The sequence below is a fragment of the Rhinopithecus bieti genome, unplaced genomic scaffold, assembly GCF_001698545.2.
Source record: "Rhinopithecus bieti isolate Rb0 unplaced genomic scaffold, ASM169854v2 scaffold_16999, whole genome shotgun sequence".
Classification (NCBI taxonomy): domain Eukaryota; kingdom Metazoa; phylum Chordata; class Mammalia; order Primates; family Cercopithecidae; genus Rhinopithecus; species Rhinopithecus bieti.
In genome coordinates, this window is record NW_016808939.1 from 2,657,532 (window position 1) to 2,681,243 (window position 23,712).

General features: G+C 37.1%; 1 protein-coding gene across 1 annotated transcript in view; it reads left to right on the plus strand.

Moving 5' to 3' along the window:
- The window catches only part of PALLD (palladin, cytoskeletal associated protein), a 430,541-nt gene that overhangs the window by 399,104 nt on the left and 7,725 nt on the right, over positions 1–23,712 (plus strand). The window contains 4 exon segments of the mRNA XM_017887895.1: positions 3,932–4,081; positions 13,816–13,910; positions 15,770–15,902; positions 21,518–21,725. Coding sequence (XP_017743384.1) covers positions 3,932–4,081; positions 13,816–13,910; positions 15,770–15,902; positions 21,518–21,725 — 586 coding nt within the window.

A 23,712-nucleotide genomic window follows, 5' to 3' on the forward strand; every position in this document is an offset into this window, starting at 1 on the left:
CCACTGCATTCCAGCTCGGGGCGACGACAATGAGACTCCGTCTCAAAAAAAAAAAAAAAGGTTTCATTGGCTCACAGTTCTGCATGGTATACAGGTATAGTACTGGAATCTGCTCCTGGTGAGGCCTTAGGAAGCTTACAATCATGGCGAAGGCGAAGGTGGAAAAGGTGAATCACACAGCAAGAGTAGGAGCAAGAGAGAGAAGTGGTGGAGGTCCCAGACTTTTAAACAACCAGATCTCATGTGAACTAACTGAGCAAGAACTTACTTACCGCCAAGGGGATGGTGCTAAACTATCATGATCCAGTCACCTCCTGCCAGGCCCCACCTCCAACATTGGGAATCCCATTTCAGCATGAGATTTGGAGGGGACAGACATCCAAACCATAGTAAGAGCCAATAGTACAAGAAACAGAAAAACAGAAGGCTAAGTATTGCACAATATTGAACAATCTTAAGTAGCCTCTAAAATAACTTTAAATTGATTGAAAAAATTTTAAAAAGAATGGAAACTATAATGAAAGAACAAGAATACAAATTTATAAAATAAGCATAGAGCAATGTACTCATTGAAGTAAAAAGCTTAATAGTGGCATTAAATGAAAGAAGGAAAAGTGATAAATATATTAACCCAACTTTATTTTTTTATATTTTTTATTTCTTTTTTTTCTGACAAACAATAGGAAAGTTATATTATTATATTATAAGGAAAAAGCTACCACTAGCACAAAATTTTCTAGCTCGATATATATAGTATAGTATTCCTTCGTAGGATATTTAGGTGTTAATTTCCAATAGCTCCATGCATTGTTTTATTATTCCACTATGGCAGGTTTTACCATCATATTCTTTTCTTAAAACTGACATGCAACGCCAAAGTCAAAGATCAAAGAAAAAAGCCTTGAATTTTCAAACCCTATATACTTCCTAATAAAATGGGATTTTTAAAATAAACTCCATTGTTGTAGAAAACTTTTTACAATATTCTTGGCATAATTTACGTTAACAGCTGTGTATTCACAACATGTTATCAAATGCATGTATTTGTAGCTTATGAATGAAATTCAACAAGGAATTATATCTTGAGCTTCCAAGATATTCACAAAAAGATTCTACATTATTTTCAAAACTTACACAAGACTTAAGATCACTGATCAAGTTCTAAGATTATTGATTCTTATAGAATACTACATTAACTTGAAAGATGGGCTTTTGTTTTTAATATAACTGTATTTTCTTCCTAATATAAATTTAAATGTTTCACAGCTAACTTAATTGTTTAAACTTTTTATTGTTAAATGTTATTCTTTCATCCCTCCTTCCTATCCCTCAACCTTCATTCTCCTTCCCATTCTTTTCTTCCCTCTCTCATTTATTAAAGGTCTACTTTGGCATATGCCATATAAATTACATTAGGATTGTTAAACTATGGAATATTCTTGTTTAAAGAAATACATGTTTTTTAGGCTTATGTTTTAAAAATATTTTATTCCTCCCTTGACATGCCTGTTCTAGTCGAGCCATAGGAAGATTGAAAATAATTTCTAATTTACCCTATTCTCATTCTCGTGCCCTCCCGAATTTCTCCCTGCATTAGTAGGCTTGGTAAAATTTTGGAAATATTTCTCAGATCTTATTTGAAAGTTGTATGCTAAGTATAATGGAGGTGAAAAAATATGAGTAAAGAAATAACTCAAGAACTGGCATTGTGGCAACAATGCAAAAGGAAGTAACTGTATACTTATTACAGCTTCTTTTTTCCATCAGAAATAGTCAACCATAGCCAGGCGCAGTGGCTCATGCCTGGAATCCCAGCCCTTTGGGAGGCTGAGGCGGGCAGATCTCTTGAGGTCAGGAGTTTGCGAACAGCCTGGCCAACATTGTGAAACCCCATCTCTACTAAAAATAAAAACCATTAGCTGAGCATGGTGGCATATACCTATAATCCCAGCTACTCAGGAGGCTGAAGCAAGAGAATCACTTGAACCCAGGAAGTGGAAATTGCAGTGAGCCAAGATCACGCCACTGCACTCTTTAGCCTGGGCGACAGAGCTAGACTCGTCTTAAAGGAAAAAAAAAAAGAAAAAGAAAGCATCAACTACTAAAAAGTAAAATAATTATGAAGTATGATACTTTACATAATTTAAGTTTTAGAACTGAAAGTTATTAGTCTAGTTGATGATTACTTTTTAGATTCTAGAGTTTAATATATAATATAGTTTCTGTAAATTTGGAGCTATCTGAAAAATGTGAGTTTGAAAAGTTAGAGCAGTCATATCCTGATAATTCATGCATTTATTTAGTGCTATATATTTCTAGTCTTTTCCTTTCTTAGGATGGAGGTTTCAAAAAGATTTTTTCAGATTCAAATACTTTGACAGACAGTTGAATTTGAATGCCAGTCTATGTTACCAATTTACACTGATTTACATGAAGGAAGAAGTTTGTTTTAACAACTGAAGGGTCTAAAGTATATTTCTTTTGTTAGGAATCAGTTAGGAATACTTTTGGCTTCAAGGAACAAAAAAATGACAACAAAGAACTTGCCATGGCTTAAAAAAGGAAAGGTTTATTTGCTTATCTAGTAAGTCTGGAGGTGGGGTGATGTAGCTATTAATTCAGCATCTCAGTCATGTTAGGGCTGTTGGCACTGTGATTCATTATGATGAGCCTATCTTTCAACTGTGTTGTTCCACTAAATCAAAAATAATAATGAACTTAGTCAGGCATGGTGGCTCATACCTGTAATCCCAGCCACTCTGGAGGCTGAGGCACGAGAATTGTTTGAACCCGGGAAGCGGAGGTTACAGTGAACCAAGATTGCACCACTGCACTTTGCACTCCAGCCTGGGGCGGCCTGTCTCCAAAACAAAACAAAACCTCAGAACTCAGACATCCATGGACAATTGGTTTTGTTTAAAAGTGAGGGAAGGAAAGAGGACCTTTGGACTACTTTAAAATATTGTATTTAGTCAAAGTTTAATTTTTCACATTTTTTCTTTTGAGACAGGGCCTCAGTAACCTAGGCTGGAGTGCAGTGGCATGATCACGGCTCACTGCAGCCTTAACCTCCTGGGCTCAAGCAATCCTCCTGACTCAGCCTCCCAAATAGCTAAGACTATAGGCATGCACCACTACACCTAGATAATTTTTTTTTTAATTTTTTTTGTAAAGACAGGGTCTTACTATGTTGCCCAGGCTGGTCTTTAATTCCTGGGTTTGAGCAATCCTCCTCAGCCTCCTAAAGTGCTGGGATTATAGGTAGGCATGAGCCACTGTACCTGGCCCACATTTAATTTTTTAACCCAAGTTATATATCTGAAAATTATACTTTTCAATACTACTGTGTTTTCTTTAACATAATGGGGATAGGTGACACTTAACCTTTGATCATATGCTTCCTGGCCCAGAAATGAAGCAATAGTGTTCCACCCATCACCAGCCCTTAGTCATTACCTCCCTCCCTACCAACCTCTTTTATCTGTCAAACACAATTCAGTGAAATGGTTAGAGTTTGGAGTCTGCTTTTGTTCTCCAAAACAACCTTTTTACTTTTATTTTATAAACAATACATTTTAATTGCTGGTACATTTGAAAAAAGAAAGAAGCAAAAAGAAAAACAGCCTGTAATGCCACTTCATAGAAATAATCATTGCCAAAATTCAATATATCCCTTCATATAAATAATATATGAATGTAAGTACCACATTTTAAAACAAAAGGAAGGTATATAATTTAAAACTCCAATAGAATTTAAATTTTACCTGCTTTTTTTCACTGAAAAATCTATTTCTTATTCAGGTATTTGGTTTAACGTTTTAACATGAAAACTCAGATCAGCTCTGCAAACCACACTGTTACTACTTTCAGTTCTCCAAATAGAGTAGGAATACACAAACTCTTAATCTTTAATCTTTGTTTCTATTCACAGATCTACTGGTTTAAAGATGGGAAGCAGATCTCTCCAAAGAGTGATCACTACACCATTCAAAGAGATCTCGATGGGACCTGCTCCCTCTATACCACAGCCTCCACCCTAGATGACGATGGGAATTATACAATTATGGCTGCAAACCCTCAGGTAAAGAAGGATATAGTTCTGGGCTCAGTTCTGTGTCTAGTGCTTACAGGCATTTGATTGGACAAAGGAACTATTTAAAAGGTGAAGTTAAGAAGTTTCTTTGATTTATGAAACTATTTTTCCAAATTCTACATCCATCTTGGTTTCAGAGGATAGAAGAATTCTTTGTTTCATGAATATTTATTTATTCCATCAGATGTTGTTCTACAGGAATGATTATGGTGCAGATGTTCATTCCTTCCACAAATATTAAGGGTCTAATATGTACACACTTTCTATGTGGGTGACGGGGTTGCAGTGGTAGACTGGAGAAAGTCCTATGGTTAAAAAAAAAAAAAAAAAAGCAATTAACAAATACATAAATAATATAACTTTACATGAAGTTATATTACTTTAAGTAAATCATATAAAATTACATGAAGAAAATAAAGGAGGAAAAGAGAGTGAGTGGCATACATAGGCTGTATAAGAAAAACTCAACAAAGTAAATATTTTAAAAGAAACATCAGTGGGATTTAATGTGCAAGAGTAGACAAATGGTAATTTTGTTACCATTCAGGTTTATCAGTTTTCATCAAAATGTTTTCTCTTGTATTTGCCTTTAACTTAGGGTCAAAAAATCAGTTGCCTTCTTAGAATTTAATAGGAGGCTGCAGGTATTGTGTTGCCAGTTCAAGCCTGCAAATTCTTTTTTATTATGTTATACATTTTAGTCACTATGCTGCATATAGGGGATACAAAAATGAGTAAGAAGTTATTTTGTACCTTAAGAGCTCAATGTATGACAGGTAGTTTTACTAAGTCTGTAAAAGTCGTATAAATAATACACTTTTAAAAAGGAAAAAAAAAAAAGGCATGGCAAAACGAACAGTTTTCTCTAGAAGTCATCTTTTTAGAATCTCTGATCTATTTATATCATTCCATATTATTTCTTTTGAAGAAAATATTTAGCATTAGAAACTATGTAAATAATTTTAATGATGCTACAAACTTAATTAAAGTTTCTGGCCCGGGTGCAGTGGCTCACACCTGTAACCCCAGCACTTTGGGAGGCTGAGACAGGTGGATTGCTTCAGCCCAGGAGTTTGAGACCAGCCTGGCCAACATAGTAAAACCCTGTCTCTACTAAAAATACACAAATTAGCCAGGTGTGGTGGTATGCACCTGTAATCCAAGCTACTCAGGAGGTTGAGGCACAAGAATCACTTGAACCTGGGATGCAGAGGTTTCAGTGAGCTGAGATCATGCCACTGCACTCCAGCCTGGGTGACAGAGTGAGACTCTGTTTCTAAATAAATAAAGTTTGTTCAAGGTTTATTATATTCTGATATTCCATGGTCATATACATATATTTTTCGGCAATAATACTAAGATCACAATGAAAACAAATTATCCAGCTAATCAGGTTGTGATAGAACACAGCAAACTCTTCACTGTTAATCTGTTAATGAAAAGCTTCTATATTAATGCACATTCTTGAAGTTCTAAACTTTTTAATCAATTAACACATGACCATCACCCTGAAAAAGTCTAAATCACTATTATGAAGTTGCATTTTAATGTTTGTGTTTATATTTGATATATATGAAGAAACAAAAGTGGAACTTGCTTTTTTTTTTTTTTTTTTTTTAAACGGACTCTTGCTCTGTTGCCCAGGCTGGAGTGCAGTGGTGTCATCTCGGCTCACTGCAATCTCCACCTCCTGGGTTCAAGCAATTCTTCTGCCTCAGCAGCACCACACCCAGCTAATTTTTGGTATTTTTAGTAGAGACGGGATTTCACCTCAGGTGATCAACCTGCCTTGGCCTCTTTTTTCCTTAGTATATTTTCAGTGCATTTCCTTGACATTAACAAATTCTAGCTTTTAGTTTAGTTTTCTGCCTGTTGAAGAAAATGGTGGAAAACTGACAAAATCCAAAATTTTTCTTCGTGTTGGGTCGTTCATTCCTCTTTTGCCCTAGAAAGGCTGGGATATATTATGGGATGGAATTATCTGTAGTCCTTAAGTATCTCCAACACTAGGACCTTGCTATTAATTTCAAGGCATTTTTCTTAGCATGTTATAAATTGTTATTGGAATAAGTCGTTTTATAGAACAAAAGAACATAAACGTAAAACTGCAATTGTGAGTCTGCTTAGTGTCTTCCTCAAATTATAGTAATGCATTTTTACATGTGGAAAAGTTCTCAGTGGGGAAGGACTGACTTAATGCTCATGGCCAATGGCAGTGTGCAGAGTTTAAGACAGCAGGCCAGCCTCGGGGGTCAGTAGTCTCCAATCATTTAAACTCTCTTGACAAATTATTATGAGGTCACTAGATGAAGGTGAGCTGCTGCAGATCTCCCTTGGATCATTCCATATTACATACATATAACATCACATTGTACCCCACAAATATATACAATTATAATTTGTCAATTAGAATAAAAAATAAATTTTTATTTATTTACATAGAGACAAGGTCTTCTTCCTCAGTCACCCAGGCTGGAGTACAGTGGCATGATCGTGGCTCACTGCAACTTAGAAGTCTTGGGCACAAGCAGTCCTCCCACCTCAGCCTCCCAAAGCACTGCCATTAGCCAAAACTAAACTTTTAGAAAATAAATGTGATCTTACCCAAAGCCCAATATATAATGCCAAAAAAAAAAGAAAACCTTGTAAACATAGGAAAAAAAGGAAAGGAAGGAAATAAAACAGAAATGTTACTACAAACGCCAAGATTGTAGGGCAACACTGATGATACCAAAAAACCTAGGATGAGGCCGGCAGGCTGTGCAATACAGGGGTTACGAGCATGAACTTTGGCATCAGGTGGATCTGAGCTGGAATTCTAGCTCTTCCACTCACTATATGTGTGACCTTAGCAAGTCACTTAACTTCTCTGTTTCCTCCTTTGTAAAATGAGAATAATAGTAATACAGATTTAAATAGTACATGTAAAAAGCATTCTGTTTACCTGGCACATAGTATAGTTTCAATAAATGCTACTTATTGTCATTATTTTCATTCAGAGACAGTAACTACCCCATCTTAAAGCAACAGGCCTATAACAGAAGCCTGTGGAACCAGATGTAAAGGATCAGTTCCGTGTCTAGGTACTCCGTTCCCACAGTACTGTCAGAAAGTAAGCAAGTCAATTTGGGGTGGAATTTCTACCCAGTATGTTGTTGGTGTGTGGTCTTCTGACCTCCCGGCTTTTCCATTTTATCACCCCCATGGGAAAGAACTTAGGCAGCAGATGTGGCTGTGCCACAACTGCCACAGCTGTGGGCTTGGGTGGAGGAGCTGTGAGCTAGAGGACGGCCACACCCATAGCACAGCTGACATCAGCCACACAGGAAGCTGGGAAGCTGCTCTCTGCTCTCAGCACCCTCAGGGCCAAGAGAAGCCCCAAAAGAGAGTGATCACTGCCCTCATTCCAGGCCCCAGTAATTCACTGCTTTACAAATCCCAGGCTGAGCCCCATGGTTAACCCTCTCTGGTTCTTTGAGCTACCCTTTGGAGAGAAGACAAAGCAATGAAAAGTGGACTAGACCAGCCCTCCTAACAGAATATCCTATCCAACCTGTGATTTCAGCCAAAGGTAAAATAACTACTCTGGGTCTATCAAAAGGAGCCAAAAAACAAAGATTCAAAGAACCCAGGCATCACAGTAACCAGACCAGTTCCTAACACTACCTATTAAGTATTCCAACCGACTCCAAAGATCAGTTGACACTCCCAATATCTTAATTAAGGGGTAGGGCTAAGAATCTTCTTTACCTAAATAACCCAAGACAGGCAAAAGGAAGGGAAACTCATGAAATGACTCTGAGTCTAGGCCTCAGTGTGTAGATGGGTATGTCCCATTGAAATTGTTGTGAGAGAATTTCGATATTTACGGCACTTTGCAGTAGTAGTATTTGTTCCAAGTTTCTGAGCATGTTGCCTGGTTGATTTTAATTCCAAGAGTAAAACCCCTCTTTTCTGTCTTGGGGTCTTTAGTAACTGGTATGTCCAAATATGACAGATATAAGTTCTGTGAGTCATCACTTAAAAATTGGAGTGAACTTTACTACCCATTAGAAAAACAAAGTGGCATTTAAACCATGACCAGTGACAGACCATTTTTCTACCTAACTCTTGGTATAAGTTACCATTTGTTGCTATAGGGATGCCATTCTGGAAATGTTTAACACTGTTAGAATCTCAACTTTACAACATCTGTTACCATATATTAAAACATTTTGTTCTTGTAATTTATGAATTAAGACATGAGTTGAAATAGTCATGTCATAAAAGGTGGTAAAAAAAAAAATTCAAAATCGCTAAATCTTTCAAGACATAGTAATCCCAAAAGCATAAAGTGTAGTTGACAGAAAACTGAAGTTGACTCCTTACTTCCTTAATGCCCTTTAGTTACCTTAAATTTTGAAATGTTAAAAGTTATTAGGGTTTAGAAAAAAAAAGTATTTGGGTTTGAAAGGGAGAATACATGTATGTTTTCTAGTACACTATAGCCCAGATGATGTGAAATGACCAAGGAGAAGAGGAAGAGTAGAGTGGAAAAATTAGTTCAGTAATGAAACACAGACGGTAGAGCTCTCCTGAGCAGTGGAAAATAATTACAGCAAGCAGCCAAGAGAAGAGTGAGAACCAAGGAGGTAGGAAAATATTCAAGTTCAGCAGAATATTTATAGAATATGATATTTTTCCACCTGGGTTAATCTTTTGGGAATAAGAAAAACATTAGATATTGTTGACTGCATCCAAATTCTACTTGGGATAGAACACACAAACATATACTGGGCTGTATGTCACACTTGATGTGTGTAGCTCAAGCAATTCAGAAGAGACCAACGCAATCACATAGTTTAGCAAAATAATGAGTGATTGTGCAGTTACACCAAACAGAATGCCAAAATGAGGATCACAAATACAGTTTATTTTAGACTCTAATCCTGTCTTTAAGAACAACTACATCTAAACACGAATGTTTTACTTTGTTTTGTTGTGTTGCTAAGTTACTTTGTATTGCACTTGGATTTTGGAATGGGTATTCTGCAGTTTGATGTTTCCTCAAACTGCATTATGTATACAAGTGGCAAGCTTTTATGAAGACCTGTGTGCCACAAGTTAAATTTCATAAACTATGAAATATAAATGTTATTTCCATATTATATAAATAATTGGCCTCGCACAAGGTGTGAAATAATGTTTACAGGCTGGATGTTTCATACAGAATCACTTTAAAAATTCAAACTTACTTGTAATGTAAGTTTTAAACTCTGTGGATTTGTTTGGAATAGAAAAGTAACACACAACTGAGTTAAATATAAAATGTTAGTTTGTTGCTTGTGTTTTGTTTTAGCATTATAAGGTTTCCTGGCTCATTTCAAACTTCACTTTAAACATTCCCTTCCATTATTCTTACGTTAATAGTAAAGCAGATAGAAATGAGAAAATTAATAAAAGCAAATGCAACAGCATTAATGTGCATCAGAGCCTACTATGATTACCAGGGTTTTAGGCATATTATTAAAATCACTTATTGCTAATTCTGTATGATCTTTGTCAAAAACAGTATGTTGAGACTTAAAAACCTGAACTTTCTATTATGCACATTGAAGACATCTTTTAAAAAAGCTTCACTGAACCCTGGGGTTTTTTTCTTTCTCTTTCCCAAACAAAAACAACAAAATTATACAACTTCTTAGTTTGGATGCTCTCTAAATGCTCCTGGTTATGTATTGGTTAGTAATATATTTAGCCAATAACACTATATAAATCAAACTAATAATTCTGCCTCCCGAAGACCACACCTTCCCCTTTCATGTTCAGAAGTGAAGGCTGGTATCAGAATAGAAAGATTACAAATGGTAACTATTCCTTTTTCTTAAATTTGGGAAGTTAAGGAAATATTCTGTGGCAATATTTGTATATATGGTTTTAAGCAGTAGCAGCGAAAACCTTGAAAACAGTGTAGAAATGTGTGATCTTTCCAGAGTAGTATGCCAACCTATTTTTTTTGTTTGTTTGTTTGTTTGTGGAGAGGGGAGGAAGAGGCAGGCTAAGCATATCAAGGATCTGTTTAGAGTTGAATAGGGCATATTTCCTCCTCCACATCAAATGCAGCCATCACACTAACAAGCACATTTCAGTATGATTGTGCTTAGCACCTTTCAAGCACCAACAGAAGTTAAAAAGGTTAATCTGCTTCCCACATAGTCTGCCTCCTATGCCAAAGGTATTTTGTTTTTCCTTTGGAGTAAATTACATTCTAATACCAAGAAAAATAAAATCCCATTACATAAACAATTCTAAAGGATGCCTCAAAACTGGTTATTATAATTATATCCATAGTGAGTGCTACAATAATTTAACATTTTGAGCACTGGCTTCATGCAAAACACAATGCTGCCAGGTGCTTTACAAGTATTAATGCCTTTAATCTTCATAAGAACCCATTAGGTATTAACTATATAGTCCTATTTTACAGAGAAGGAAACTTAGAAAGATTAAGTTACCTACCTAAAGTCACTCGTCTGTAAGGGACAGCAGAACTGGTTTGCAAACTTAGACTGATTCCAGAGCCACTGAGTGCCACACGAAGGTATTTGAGGCCCATCCCAGGATTAAGACTACTAAGTGGCAGGGGAGATATTGGTTAAATATGAAGGAATTTTAAAAGGAGGTACGCATATACCTCACATAAAGTATATTCACATGGAAATTCTTACTGGGGTCCACCAAGCTGCTGGGGCTCCTAAAAACCATCTTGATGCATGTCCATGCATAATATCTCAGACCCGTGGTAACACAGTACCAGCTATGAGGAATTTAATAATGATAATTTATGATGTCACATATCATTTGATATTTACAAGAGCATTTAGGTTACATCATTTAACCCTTAAAACATCCTTGTGAGAGATACATGTAGCATCCCTGTTTGTATAGAAGAAGAAACAAAGGCTTGAACGAATTCAGTGATTTGCTCGAAGTTTTATGAAAAGTCAAAACTCAAATCCAGGTTAGTGGGGTGGGTTTGTTTGACTGTTTGTAACAACCCATACCTCCTTGTCCAAATTCAAGGTTAATTCTGAATTTAACTTACATTATATCTTTTTCTAACTGCATAAATGATTAGTTCATTTTAACTTACTGTGGATCTTCTGGGCTTCATGTCACAAGGAAGGATATATCCAAATTAAAAGCATTTCATCATGGAAGCCGCAAAGTACATAATAAGGAAGCCATATCCCATATCAGTACAATTGAAGCTATTTGTGTAGAACAATACACACACTTCTTTGTCCTCAACCTCCAAAAAGAATCATTAATTTTATGTGTCCATTTGTTATCTTGTATGATGCATCAGTTGGGTAGTTCATGATGGGGGTCTTCTAAGCAAGTTATATCTAGATTTTCTATAGCAAGTACAGATCTGGAGAAGTTAGATGAAATTAATTTTTAGATTTCAAGCTAGTTTAGGGAATCCTAAATGTTTGCCAAGAGTTTAGCATGAGAGAATCTGTATCAAGTGGCCTGTGCTTCAGATACAGTTAATCTGAGTTAGAAATAATTCTCCTTCATAATGTTAGACTTCATGTCTCCTTGGAAATTTTCAGGAAACACAGTGTTTTAACTGTGACCTCAATAGCAAACACCGTGAGTGCCAGAGGGAGTCACATATGTAGTGATATAAAACTAGTTATGTTTGTTTCTTTGTGATGACCTCTTTTTGGTAATTCCTCATTCTCCTGTCTGTATTACATTCCTATGTCTTTGCCTTTTCTGGGTGGTTGTAGCCCTAAAGAAGTCCAGGTTTTAGGAGACCTGCAGAGACCCCCCGCCCAGTTAGAGTCCTGCCCTTCACTGAATCCTACTATGGGTTTTTTTCTCTGCATTCCCTCCACTAGTGCCCTCACCCTGACCCTCACTCCAGTCTACTCACAGTTGGAAAGCAGTTCTTCAAAACACACAGAACACTGCAGCTTCTGTTACCTGTCTCTATAGGCAGCTTGCAATGAAACTGAGAGCCAATGGAATAATTTTATTCTGAGTGTAAGTGCATGAGGGCTTCTCATCAACTCTGAGCTAGAATTCACTAAGTCTAATCATTGGTGGTACATCTGCTTCTCGTTTTTCCTCTCTTGCTGTTACCTTTGGCAGTCATCAAAATTTAGAAGCACATCTTCTCATTCTGAGAGAGTGAAGGAGAAAAATCATCTTTTTTGCTACTGTGCTGGTAACAGTGAAAAAAAAAATTAAGAGAAGGAGCTGAAACAAAAACCAAAGTAACAATGTGTGGCTTATCCATGTCATCTGGGTGCCCTGAGTATCACTTGTCTGTTCACATGTGACAGCATTTATCAATCTCTTTTTTTGCTTTTATTATTTTTAATTGACATAATGATTATACATATTTATGAGGTACAGTGTGATATTTCAAAGCATGTATAAAATGTGTAATGCTCAAACCATGGTAATTAGCATATCTGTCACCTCATTTATCATTTGTGTTGGAAGCACTCAAAATCCACTCTTCCAGCTGTATGAAAATACACAATAAATTGTTATCCTACAGTGCTGTGAAACACTAAAACTGATTCCTCCTATGTAGCTGTAATTTTGTATCCATTCACCAACTTCTGGCTATCTCCCCGACCCCACCACCCCATCAAAATTTCAATTGACAAATTTAAGAGATAAAATATAGGTTTTTTTTTTATTATTATTACATAGGCCCTTATCATATGACCCACATATTTTAGGTATTTAACTGCTTCCGGTTTTTAAATCTCAAATATTTTCATTTCATGAGAATATGGCTTCATTTACTCATGAAGCTCTCCTTATCATCCCACTCATACTTCTTACATAACACTCATTTTATCATTATCATGCTCATTTTAATACATGGTTTAAGAAAGGGATGCCAGTAACTTTTTTTTTTTTTTTTGAGACGAAGTCTCGCTCTGTCACCCAGGCTGGAGTGCAGTGGCACCATCTCAGCTCACTGCAACCTCCGCCTCCCAGGTTCAATCAATTCTTCTGCCTCAGCCTCCCAAGTAGCTGGGATTACAGGTGTGTACCACCGCGCCCAGCTAATTTTTGTATTTATTTAGTAGAGACGGGGTTTCACCATATTGGCCAGGCTGATCTCGAACTCCTGACCTCATGATCCACCCGCCTTGGCCTCCCAAAGTGCTGGAATAACAGGCATGAGCCACCGCGCCCGGCCAGCCACTAACATTTAATTTGTATATTACTATATACTATATATTAGTATATTACTATAATTAGTATATTACTAAAAAAAACTGAAATCATCTAGGTTTGATTTCAGAATTGGCTACAGCTGGTAGATGACCATGAAAATGGAATCTTCACAAGAGACTGATGTCCTGCTATATTTTACAATTCAGCGTCGTGTGTTATGGAGACCTTTGCTGGTTACAATTAATCAAAGGTTGTCATTTTAAATACCATCCTAGATAAAACAGTAAAGCTTACTTAAGATTTTCAAAAAAGGCCTTGTCACCTTCAAGTTCTTCAGGTAAAAACAGTTTTACTGAGGCACGGAACTCACAGGGAAAGTGTTTTTCTGAAAAGGGTTAGAGCGATGACTAACATGGCACACTGATTTCTTATGAAATAATGTCTTATAGAGAATAGGATAGTAGGCATGATAATGCTTAGTGGTTAATAGTTTTAAATAACAAATCATTTATTTCCTAATATTTCTATAGGGCCGCATCAGTTGTACTGGACGGCTAATGGTACAGGCTGTCAACCAAAGAGGTCGAAGTCCCCGGTCTCCCTCAGGCCATCCTCATGTCAGAAGGTATTTAACATGTTCCTTCCCATAAGTGTCGCTATTATTTTATTTATTACTATAAATTTAGTACTATTAGAATCATATAACCACAAAAGTAAACATAATTGGAAGACAATATGAACATAAACCTGAAGTGTGTGGCTCCTTGATTATTCTCCGTTGCGATGCAGAAAGGGAATGGGAGCAAACATTTGCTGATGTGTGCTAAGCCCATCCAGATTTTCTATTAGTTTGTTAAATAGACATATTCTGTAGACAAATAAATCAAGAATCAGCACTTTTAAATGGCATATGAAAACACTACGAAATGGTACACAAATGTTGGAAACCAAACCTCTCTAACCAACAGCTGTGTGAGTTGACCATTAAAAACTATTGCCACTAGGTTTCTTAAAATCAGCTCATTTATTAATGTTCATTTTTCAGTCACTTAGTTCAAAACATAAGACCATTAGACTACAAATCTTGTAGGTAAGATTTGTCACATTTTAAATACTCAGATATCTGCTGGCAATAGAGATGCTTTCCATTCCTAGTAGTTCTGAGTCTATGCAAGGACACTGATGGAACAATGGTAGGCAGGGATAGAGAAAGGATATTACTTCTTAGTAACAAATTTGCACTTAAAGAAAAAAATACAGTGAGTCAACCATACTGTCAACTTGGCCTGTTTAGATATTTTATAGACAGAATATTCTCAAATAGTCCTGACTCTAAATTACAGGCCATAGGTGCAAACGCCTTTAGTGAAGAGAATACATAGTTAGCTCAGAGAGTAGGCAGAAAACTGAGTAAGCATCAAACAAGTGGTGTGTCTACACCTCCTTGGTGTGACTGGATCCACAAAGACTTTTGTTCAACATTTGGAAGACAGTTCTGGCACCAGAGCATGTGCAGATTAACTTCATCATGGCAATGCCTGTTCACAGGATGCTAGCCTGTACCTTTGAGTATAAACACTGCATATACAGTATTCAGTCCATTGTCTTGCGTTATTCTCTTTGCTTTTCTTGTTGTGCACAACACATTTAAGCCTTTCCATATATCAGTGGGTCCTGGAAAGCTTTTTCTCATAAATTAGATCTATACTTGGAGAAGGGTAAACTATATTAAAAAGCTAATAATTATTAGCCTAGTATACTTCTTTCATTTGTTCCACTCTTGCTTTTCCTAGTGAAGTGTTTTTAAACTTTTCTTGTAGTGACTACATACAGAATTTGTATTCAACATCTTTTAAGTCTTCCCTGCAATTACTTTCAACTGTATTCCTCTTAAAGGTTTCTCTGGCAACCTTTAAAAGTGACAGAGATGCACAGAATCTGGGAGATTTGTACAATCTCATTTTTTAAAGCAAAAAATAATGCCTCTAGGCATATGGATAACTAATGCAAAAGAAAACTTGCCTAAAATGTAATTTGTTTTCCTGCTTAATATAAAAGGAATTTTAATTAAAATATATTGAATTTTATAGGATCATCAGAACTTTTAATTTCCTACAAATTTGAAAATCACAGTGGAAAGTTCTAGTAACTTCTGTTCAAAAAGATTTGGTAATAAATGAGCAATAATGCTACTTTTCATAAAGGTTTAAAAACATTTAGGAAAAATGTTAATATATAATACCCCATTTTTTTCCATTTCCCCTTTTATGATTTATAGAACCCTGCAATTGGCAGATAATTAAATTTATAGTAAACTTCCAAATTAAGATTTTGCTTTTCTGATTTTTTAATGTGTAAATCTTAGATATAGGGATCAGATAAAGAAATCATATTATAAACCCATGTATTTTAAGAAAACAGATGACTAAAAGTCTGTAAATAACTACTATCTATATTTCTATATGTCATCTTTCTTGTTTCAAGGCCTCGTTCTAGATCAAGGGACAGTGGAGACGAAAATGAACCAATTCAGGAGCGATTCTTCAGACCTCACTTCTTGCAGGCTCCTGGAGATCTGACTGTTCAAGAAGGAAAACTCTGCAGAATGGACTGCAAAGTAAGATTTTGTTATTGCTTGCATATCCTATTGCCTCACTTCTCTCTCACTTGCCATTTCTCTATAGTTCCTTTTGGGGAAATTACATAAAGTATAAAATGAGGGCTGGGCACAGTGGCTCACACCTTTAATCCCAGCACTTTAGAGGCCAAAGCCGGGTAGATCGCTTGATCCCAGGAGTTCAAGACTAGCCTGGGTAATATGGAGAAACCCATCTCTACCAAAAATACAAAAGTTAGCCAGGCATGGTGGCATGTGCCTATAGTCCCATCTACTTGGGAGGCTGAGTTGGAAGGACTGCTTGAGCCTGGGAGCTGAAGGCTACAGTGAGATGTGATTGAACCACTGAATTCCAGCCTGGCTGACAGAGCAAGACCCTGTCTCAAAAAATAAAATGATTCTAGCTTAAGTGGGGGAAAAGTGAAATATGCTGGATATTTATATATTGTTTACTATGATTCTTTACTTTTAAATCTAAATTAAATATGTTCTTTACTCAGAACCCTACATGACATACTCTAGAAAGTCATCAGGAGTTTTATTTATCCCTTTAAATATTGAAATAATAAATATGATAAATCTACCATGTCTTCATTCTTTTTTCATACAAATTTTGTATCCATGTATCTACTCTGACTTTTATTCCTCCTATTTTCTAATTCTTTTTTTTTGATACGGAGTCTTGCTCTGTCACCCAGGCTGGAGTGCAGTGGTGTAATCTCGGCTCACTGCAACCTCCACCTCCCGTGTCTCCTGCCTCAGCCTCCTGAGTAGCTGGGATTACAGGCATGCGCCACCATGCCCAGCTAATTTTTGTATTTTTAGTAGAGACGGGGTTTCATCATGTTGGTCAGGCTGGTCTCAAACTCCTGACTTCATGATCTGCCCACCTCAGCCTCCCAAAATGCTGGGATTACAGGTGTGAGCCACTGTGCCCAGCCCCCATTTTCTAATTCTAAGAGAAGTGAGAGTGACATCTTTCTTTCGTCTGTTTTACAGCAGAGCTTTTTGTTTTTTTTTTTTTGAGACAGTCTCCTCTGTCACCCAGGCTAGAGTGCAGTGGCGTGGTCTCGGCTCACTGCAGCCTCCACCTCCCGGGTTCAAGTGTGATTCTCTTGCCTCAACCTCCTGAGTAGCTAGAATTACAGGTGCGCGCCACCACAACCAGCTGATTTTTTGTATCTTTAGTACTGACGGGGTTTCACCATGTCGGCCAGGCTGGTCTCAAACTCCTAACCTCGTGATCCACCCGCCTCGGCCTTCCAAAGTGCTGGGATTACAGGCATGAGCCACCGCACCCGGCCTATAGCAAGGCTTTTTAACCCACAGTCCTTGGGTAGGCAGGCTTCATTAGGTGTTTGAACTCTGAAATTACCTACAAAATTATGTGTGTAACATAATTTTCATCCATTTCTCAAAGGAGTCTAGGGAAAAAATGTTTAAGAAACACTGCTCTAAAATTTTTCGTTTGATTTCTTTTTTGCCCCACTATTTACTGATCTTAAATTCAGTTTAACTCTTAAATATGGATAAGGTTTTAAAAAGTTATTTGGGCTCCCTCTGCTGGTTTCTATGGGATATCAGAACACAAATATAAGCTGCTTAGAGGATTTGGGCATTGTTTCTTCAGAAAGTAAATCTGGGATTGTAGAAATGTATAAAAATAAATATAACAAAAATATTTTATTTTTCTCAGGATCATTTTTTTACAGTATAAATACACAAATTGGGTTCAGTCTATATATGACTAATATATAATTAAAAAAAAAAAAAAAAAAAAAAAAAAAAAAAAATTATAAAAAAAAAAAAAAAAAAAAAAAAAAAAAAAAAAAAAAAAAAAAAAAAAAAAAAAAATTATACATATATATATTATACTATGATACTATATATATATGAGTATTTACTTCATTTTTGGTCTATAATTAAGAATTATACAGTAGAGCTACCATATGATCCAGTTAATTCTACTAGTGCTTATATATCCAAGGAAAATGAAATCAGAGGCCGTGTGTCGTGGTGCACACCTGTAATCCCAGCACTTTGGGAGGTTGAGGCAGGTGAATAACTTGAGGTCAGGAGTTTGAGACCAGCCTGACCAACATGGTGAAACTCCATCTCTACTAAAAATACAAAAAGTAGCTAGGTGGGTGGCACGCATCTGTAGTCCCAGCTACTCAGGAGGCTGAGGCAGGGGAATCACTTGAACCTGGAAGGCAGAGGTTGCACTGGGCTGAGATCGTGTCACTGCACTCCAACTTGGGCAACAGAACAAGACTCCCTGTCTCAAAAAAAAAAAAGATATTAGTAGCAATATCTACATTCCCATGTTCATTGCAGCACTATTCATAATAGCCAGGCTATGGGATCAACCTAAGTGTCAACAGATGAATGAATAAAGAAAATACGAGATATATATACACATACATAGACACACGGTGGAAAATTATAATCCTGTCATTGTGACAACATGGATGAACCTGGAGGACATAATGTTAAGTGAAACAGGCCAGGCACAGAAAGATAAATACTTACAGGATCTCACTTACATGTGTAATCTAAAAAAGTTGAACTCATAGCAGAGAATAGAATGGTGATTACTAGGGGCTGGATGGGGAGAGGGAGAGTTGGGGAAATGTTAACCAAAGCATATAAAATTTCAGTTTTAGACAGGAATAAGTTCAAGAGATCCGTCTTACAACATGGTGGCTATAGTTAATAACAACGTACTGTACACTTGAAAATTGCTAAGAGTAGGTTTTGAGTGTTCTTACCACAAAAAAGCATGTGAAGTCATACATATGTTAATAAGCTCAATTTAGCTATTTCACAGCATATACATATTTTAAAATATGTGCATAATTATATACAATTTTTATCAATTAAAAAATACTTTTAAAAATTCATACAGACCACTTGTAAAATGATGTTTTGAGTTAACCAGGAGAATTTTATTTTAAATAGATCATTAGATTATACCAAGGAATTATTTATTTTATGTGTAAAATGGAATTGTGATTATATAAGAAAAGTCTTGTTTTTAGAAATGCATACTGAGCTATATGGGGTAATAGTATATGAAATCTGAGATTTATTTTAAAATATAAAAAATAAGAGTGACTAAATGATGGGTATATAGACATTCACCATACTGTTATCTCTATTTTTAATCATATTTAAGAAAGAAATAATAGTACTGTCTTTCACGGGACTGGCACATAAGTGTCCTTAAAACTCCTGCCATTAAAATAATATTGGAAACAAAAAGTAAACTGCTTATTTATTTCACTATGATGATCTGACCTGGATAAAGAAAATGTGAAAAATCGGCCGGGCACAGTGGCTCACGCCTGTAATCCTAACACTTTGGGAGGCCGAGGCAGGTGTATCACCTGAGGTCAGGAGTCCGAGACCAGCCTGGCCACCATGGTGAAACCCCATCTCTACCAAAATACAAAAAAATCAGCCAGGCATGCTGGCAGGTGACTGTAATCCCAGCTACTCAGGAGGCTGAGGCAAGAGAATTGCTTGAACTCGGGAGGCGGAGGTTCCAATGAGCTGAGACTGTGCCCACTGCATTCCAGCCTGGGCGACAGAGCGAGCCTCTGTCTATTTTAAAAAAAAAAAAAAAGTGAAAAATCTTGCCACATGTACAGATAGATCAGGAAGAAAAAAAAAATCAGTGTATTTAAGCTTTGAAAGGGGAAAAAGTCCTGAAGATAAGCCAAACACCAAATGCTAAAGCAGTGGTTTGCTTTTCCTCTAAAAAGCTCCCTCCCCTTTTAGCCCCTGAGGAACATTCCTAGACACTGATTATCCTTGACTGGTACTCAATTTTCAGGAAAATAACTAATTCCACTCCTATAGCAACAAGCATGCTCTTCTCTCCCCACTATGTCCATGTGCCCTAAGAGTAGAGATCTAGTTACATTGTGACCTGCTGGTGGGGACCTTCAGCTCCTGAGATCATGCTGTCTTTACTTAGCCAGGAGAATGGGTTAGAAAAAAGGTAGGAGGGGCATTCTCTTTGCCCTAGCATGAATAACTATCCACTGGGTAGGTTCACTGTGAATCATGTGGTTTGAGAGTACCCATGCTTTGGGCATCTCTCCTACTAAACATACTGTTACTTCAGTCAGTAGATGGCTTATATAGGATCTAACCTGGTAAAGTAGGAAGAAGCAGTGCCACTTCGTTTCTGGATGTGGGAACAAGGAGCCTGATCAAAGATGTCCACTCCCTCTTCCTCCACACCACTTCTGATGACATCCAAACAGGTCAAGCACTGTATATGGAGAGCTGGGGACAACAAGTGGATAGATGGGAGAACACAGAGCCTGAGCATCTCAGAAGCCAAGCTGCCTAACTACTGCTGTTTGTTTCCAAAACCTCTTTATCCTTTTAACCAGTCATTTAAATTTACTTTAAATGCCGTAGCCCTTTGCTACATGTGTGGTGGGAGGCATCCTGCGGGTAATATCAGTGAGTATCACGTAGCAGGAATGGAATTTGTGAGTCCTCTGGCTGATTCTGGCAAAGCTGGTTCTTCAGAACTGTTTTGCAGTCTAAGTGACATTTTTTTTGTATATAACTTCCTACTAGTAAAGCTGGGGGTAGGGGGTAAAAAGGCCTTCCTTAACAGTGCATTTCTTCCATTCAAAATCAAGGGCAAAACTAAAAAGCTGGCAGATGGCAACCATCCTGACCCTTTGCAGCACAACATGTTATTAGCAATTAAATGTGCTTTTATCTGATCTCTGGTCAACACAGCTGTCAAGGCCTCAAGATTTTATGATGTTTCCATTGTGATGGTAATTTGTTGAGATGGCTTTCTGGATAATTTTGTATTGCTCTTGTTATTCAGTTTCAAGGATTATAAAATAATAGCAGCCCTATGTGCTGACAAATGCATTCTCCATAACTACTGCTACTCCTTGATGAGAAGCTTTACAGTACTGTGTATAAATGCCAGCTATTTGTTATTGTTGAGCATCTTTTTTCAAAAAAGCCCAGAGCCTGGTGCTGACATCATCCCATTAATCTCTATAGTCCTGGGCAAGGTAAGACAATGACCATAATTTTTAAAATCCCATCTCAGTCATCTCTAGGTTGCTCTGTAAGAATTGTTTATATGTAAGCTGGTGAGTGCTCAGGAAGCCACTGAAAAGTTTTAAGCAGAAGAGTAACATGAGCTGATAGTAAAAGCCATCTCTTGGCTGGGTGCAGTGGCTCACGCCTGTAATCCTAGCACTTTGGGAGGCTGAGGCAGGCGGATCACCTGAGGTCAGGAGTTCAAGACTAGCCTGGCCAACATGGTGAGACCCTGTCTCCACTAAAAATACCAAAAATTAGCCTGGCGTAGTGGCAGGCACCTGTAATCCCAGCTACTCAGGAGGCTGAGACAGGAGAATCGCTTGAACCCGAGAGGTGGAGGTTGCAGTGAGCTGAGATTGTGCCATTGCACTCCAGCCTGGGCAACAAGAGTGAAACTCTGTCAAAAAAAAAAAAAAAGCCATCTCTTGTGCTACTGAAGGAGGAATTTATGCTGACCTCTTCGCTATCAGTGATTTCACCCTGTTTTAATACAAAAATTTACATGTATTTCTTTTATGATTTAGGTCAGTGGGTTACCAACCCCAGATCTAAGCTGGCAACTGGATGGCAAGCCCATACGCCCTGACAGTGCTCACAAGATGCTGGTGCGTGAGAACGGGGTGCACTCTCTGATCATAGAGCCAGTCACGTCACGTGATGCCGGCATCTACACATGTATAGCCACCAACCGAGCAGGACAGAACTCATTCAGCCTGGAGCTTGTGGTTGCTGGTAGGCTCATCTGTGAATCCTTGCTCTCTGACAGCATGAACATCAGACTTACAAATGTAAACTAATTCTACATTACTAACCAATATGGAAAATACATCAAAGTATTGAAAAAGTAGATTGTATCATCAAAATAGCCAATGAGGACATGGTTATAAGGCCTAGCAAAACAGAAACAGAAATCTTTCATTTCTCCCACTAACCTGGCAAAGAGAGAAAAAGATTTCATTAGCTCTTTTGGGTCATTTGACCTCCCGTGTGTGCAGTGGCCCCCAGTGTTACACAGAGAAATAGTAACAGCAGTATGGAATCCAAGAACCAAATAATTTGCTTATATATATATACACACATATATATGTATACACACATACACCCCTAGTTTTTAAAACAACATTGTCATCTACCCTCAAAGTCATTGTCAAACTACACTCACATTTGCTTTTTCACTGATTATTCTGTAAAAGTGTTGTTACATGAAGTCTTATGCTTTGAGAAGCCTAAAAGGAAAACACATTTATGGAAAGGTTTTTATACCATCCTTAAGAGTTAGGTGTAAGTAAAGATTCTGATTACCTGATCTCTTTTAAGAAAGAACATAACAAAACATTTATTTCTTATACCTCTGTATGCAAAGTGCTTCAGTTATGTTATGTATCAGTTGGCCCTCACATCAGCCTTATGAGATAATCACAGCAAATCTTCTCTGACTTTTACCAGGGTCCCACTTAGTAAGCTGATGATTGGATTTAACACAATCTGTTGATTCCTAGTGCTCTTCTAAACATACTAAGTCACTGAGCTCTTTCAAGAAATAAAGTAGCAATGAAAATAAAACTCAGGAGGTCTTGATAAAACTCTTGGATTATGATTCTGATAATGGCACCAAGATGTTTTCACATAAAAATGTGGTAAATATGTGGGCTGTGGTGCTACAGGTTAGCCATGCTTTCAAGTTTTGTACAAAGTACTCTATATTCTTACATGCTACGATTGATTTCATTCCTCTAACCTCAAACTAAAATTTCATTTTTCTGCTGTTAAATATGCCTTTTGATCATATTTGTCCTTTAGGACACAGACTCAGGATCCAAAAGACACATAGATATCTCAGTATGCGTCAGTTAGCACTCCTGTCAGAAGATGGTGATGTACAGTAATTGGAAGCAAAATCTTTGGGGTCAGATCTGATCCAGTCCTGGCTCTTGTCTATTTTACTAGTTGTGTGACACTTGGCAAATAGATATCTCTGTGACTTAGTTTCTCCATATATAAAATGGGAATATAATGCCTCACAGTGTTTTCCTAAGGATTAAATCATAAAAATGTGTATGAAGCTCTACATAACTAGTACCCTGCATAGCAGTGCTCCAAAGTGGTAGATGTTATTCTTACTAATGAGTTGCTACGACAATAAGACCTATACATTTTATGTTCTTTGCAAAACTGGAGCCCCAGAAAGAATACAAAGTGAGCTTCTGTTCCTACTTCTCCCAGAATAGCCTAGGATGGGCAACCATGTAAAATTCAATAAAAATCCAACCTTCTAACTAACTTATGGTGTTGGAAAGTCTTAAGCATTTGAAAAATTCAGGTAGAATTTTCATCCTCTTTGAGTTCTTTCCTAGCTGCTTTGCTATATGTCTGTCATTCCAGCTGAGGGAGTAGTGGTGGAAAAGGAATGCATTCTCAGATTCATTGTTGGCAGTTCAAAAGAAAATAAGTAAACTTTATTCATTCTCTGAAGTAGTTTCCACCACTACTACAATTGATGCAACAAAACAATTTCCCATTGGATGGTAATATTCAGAGTGTTATTAACAATCAGTCCTGATTTTTTCAGAATAAGTACTAAAGTTGCCTTTTTTTTTTTTAATGGGTTCCTTCCTTCAAGGTTATAATAAAGCTTTTTTATAGCCTCCTTCAAAGAATACAAATTGGAATTTGTAATTTATAGGATATGTTCCTAGTTTACAGGTAACTATTTAAAGCT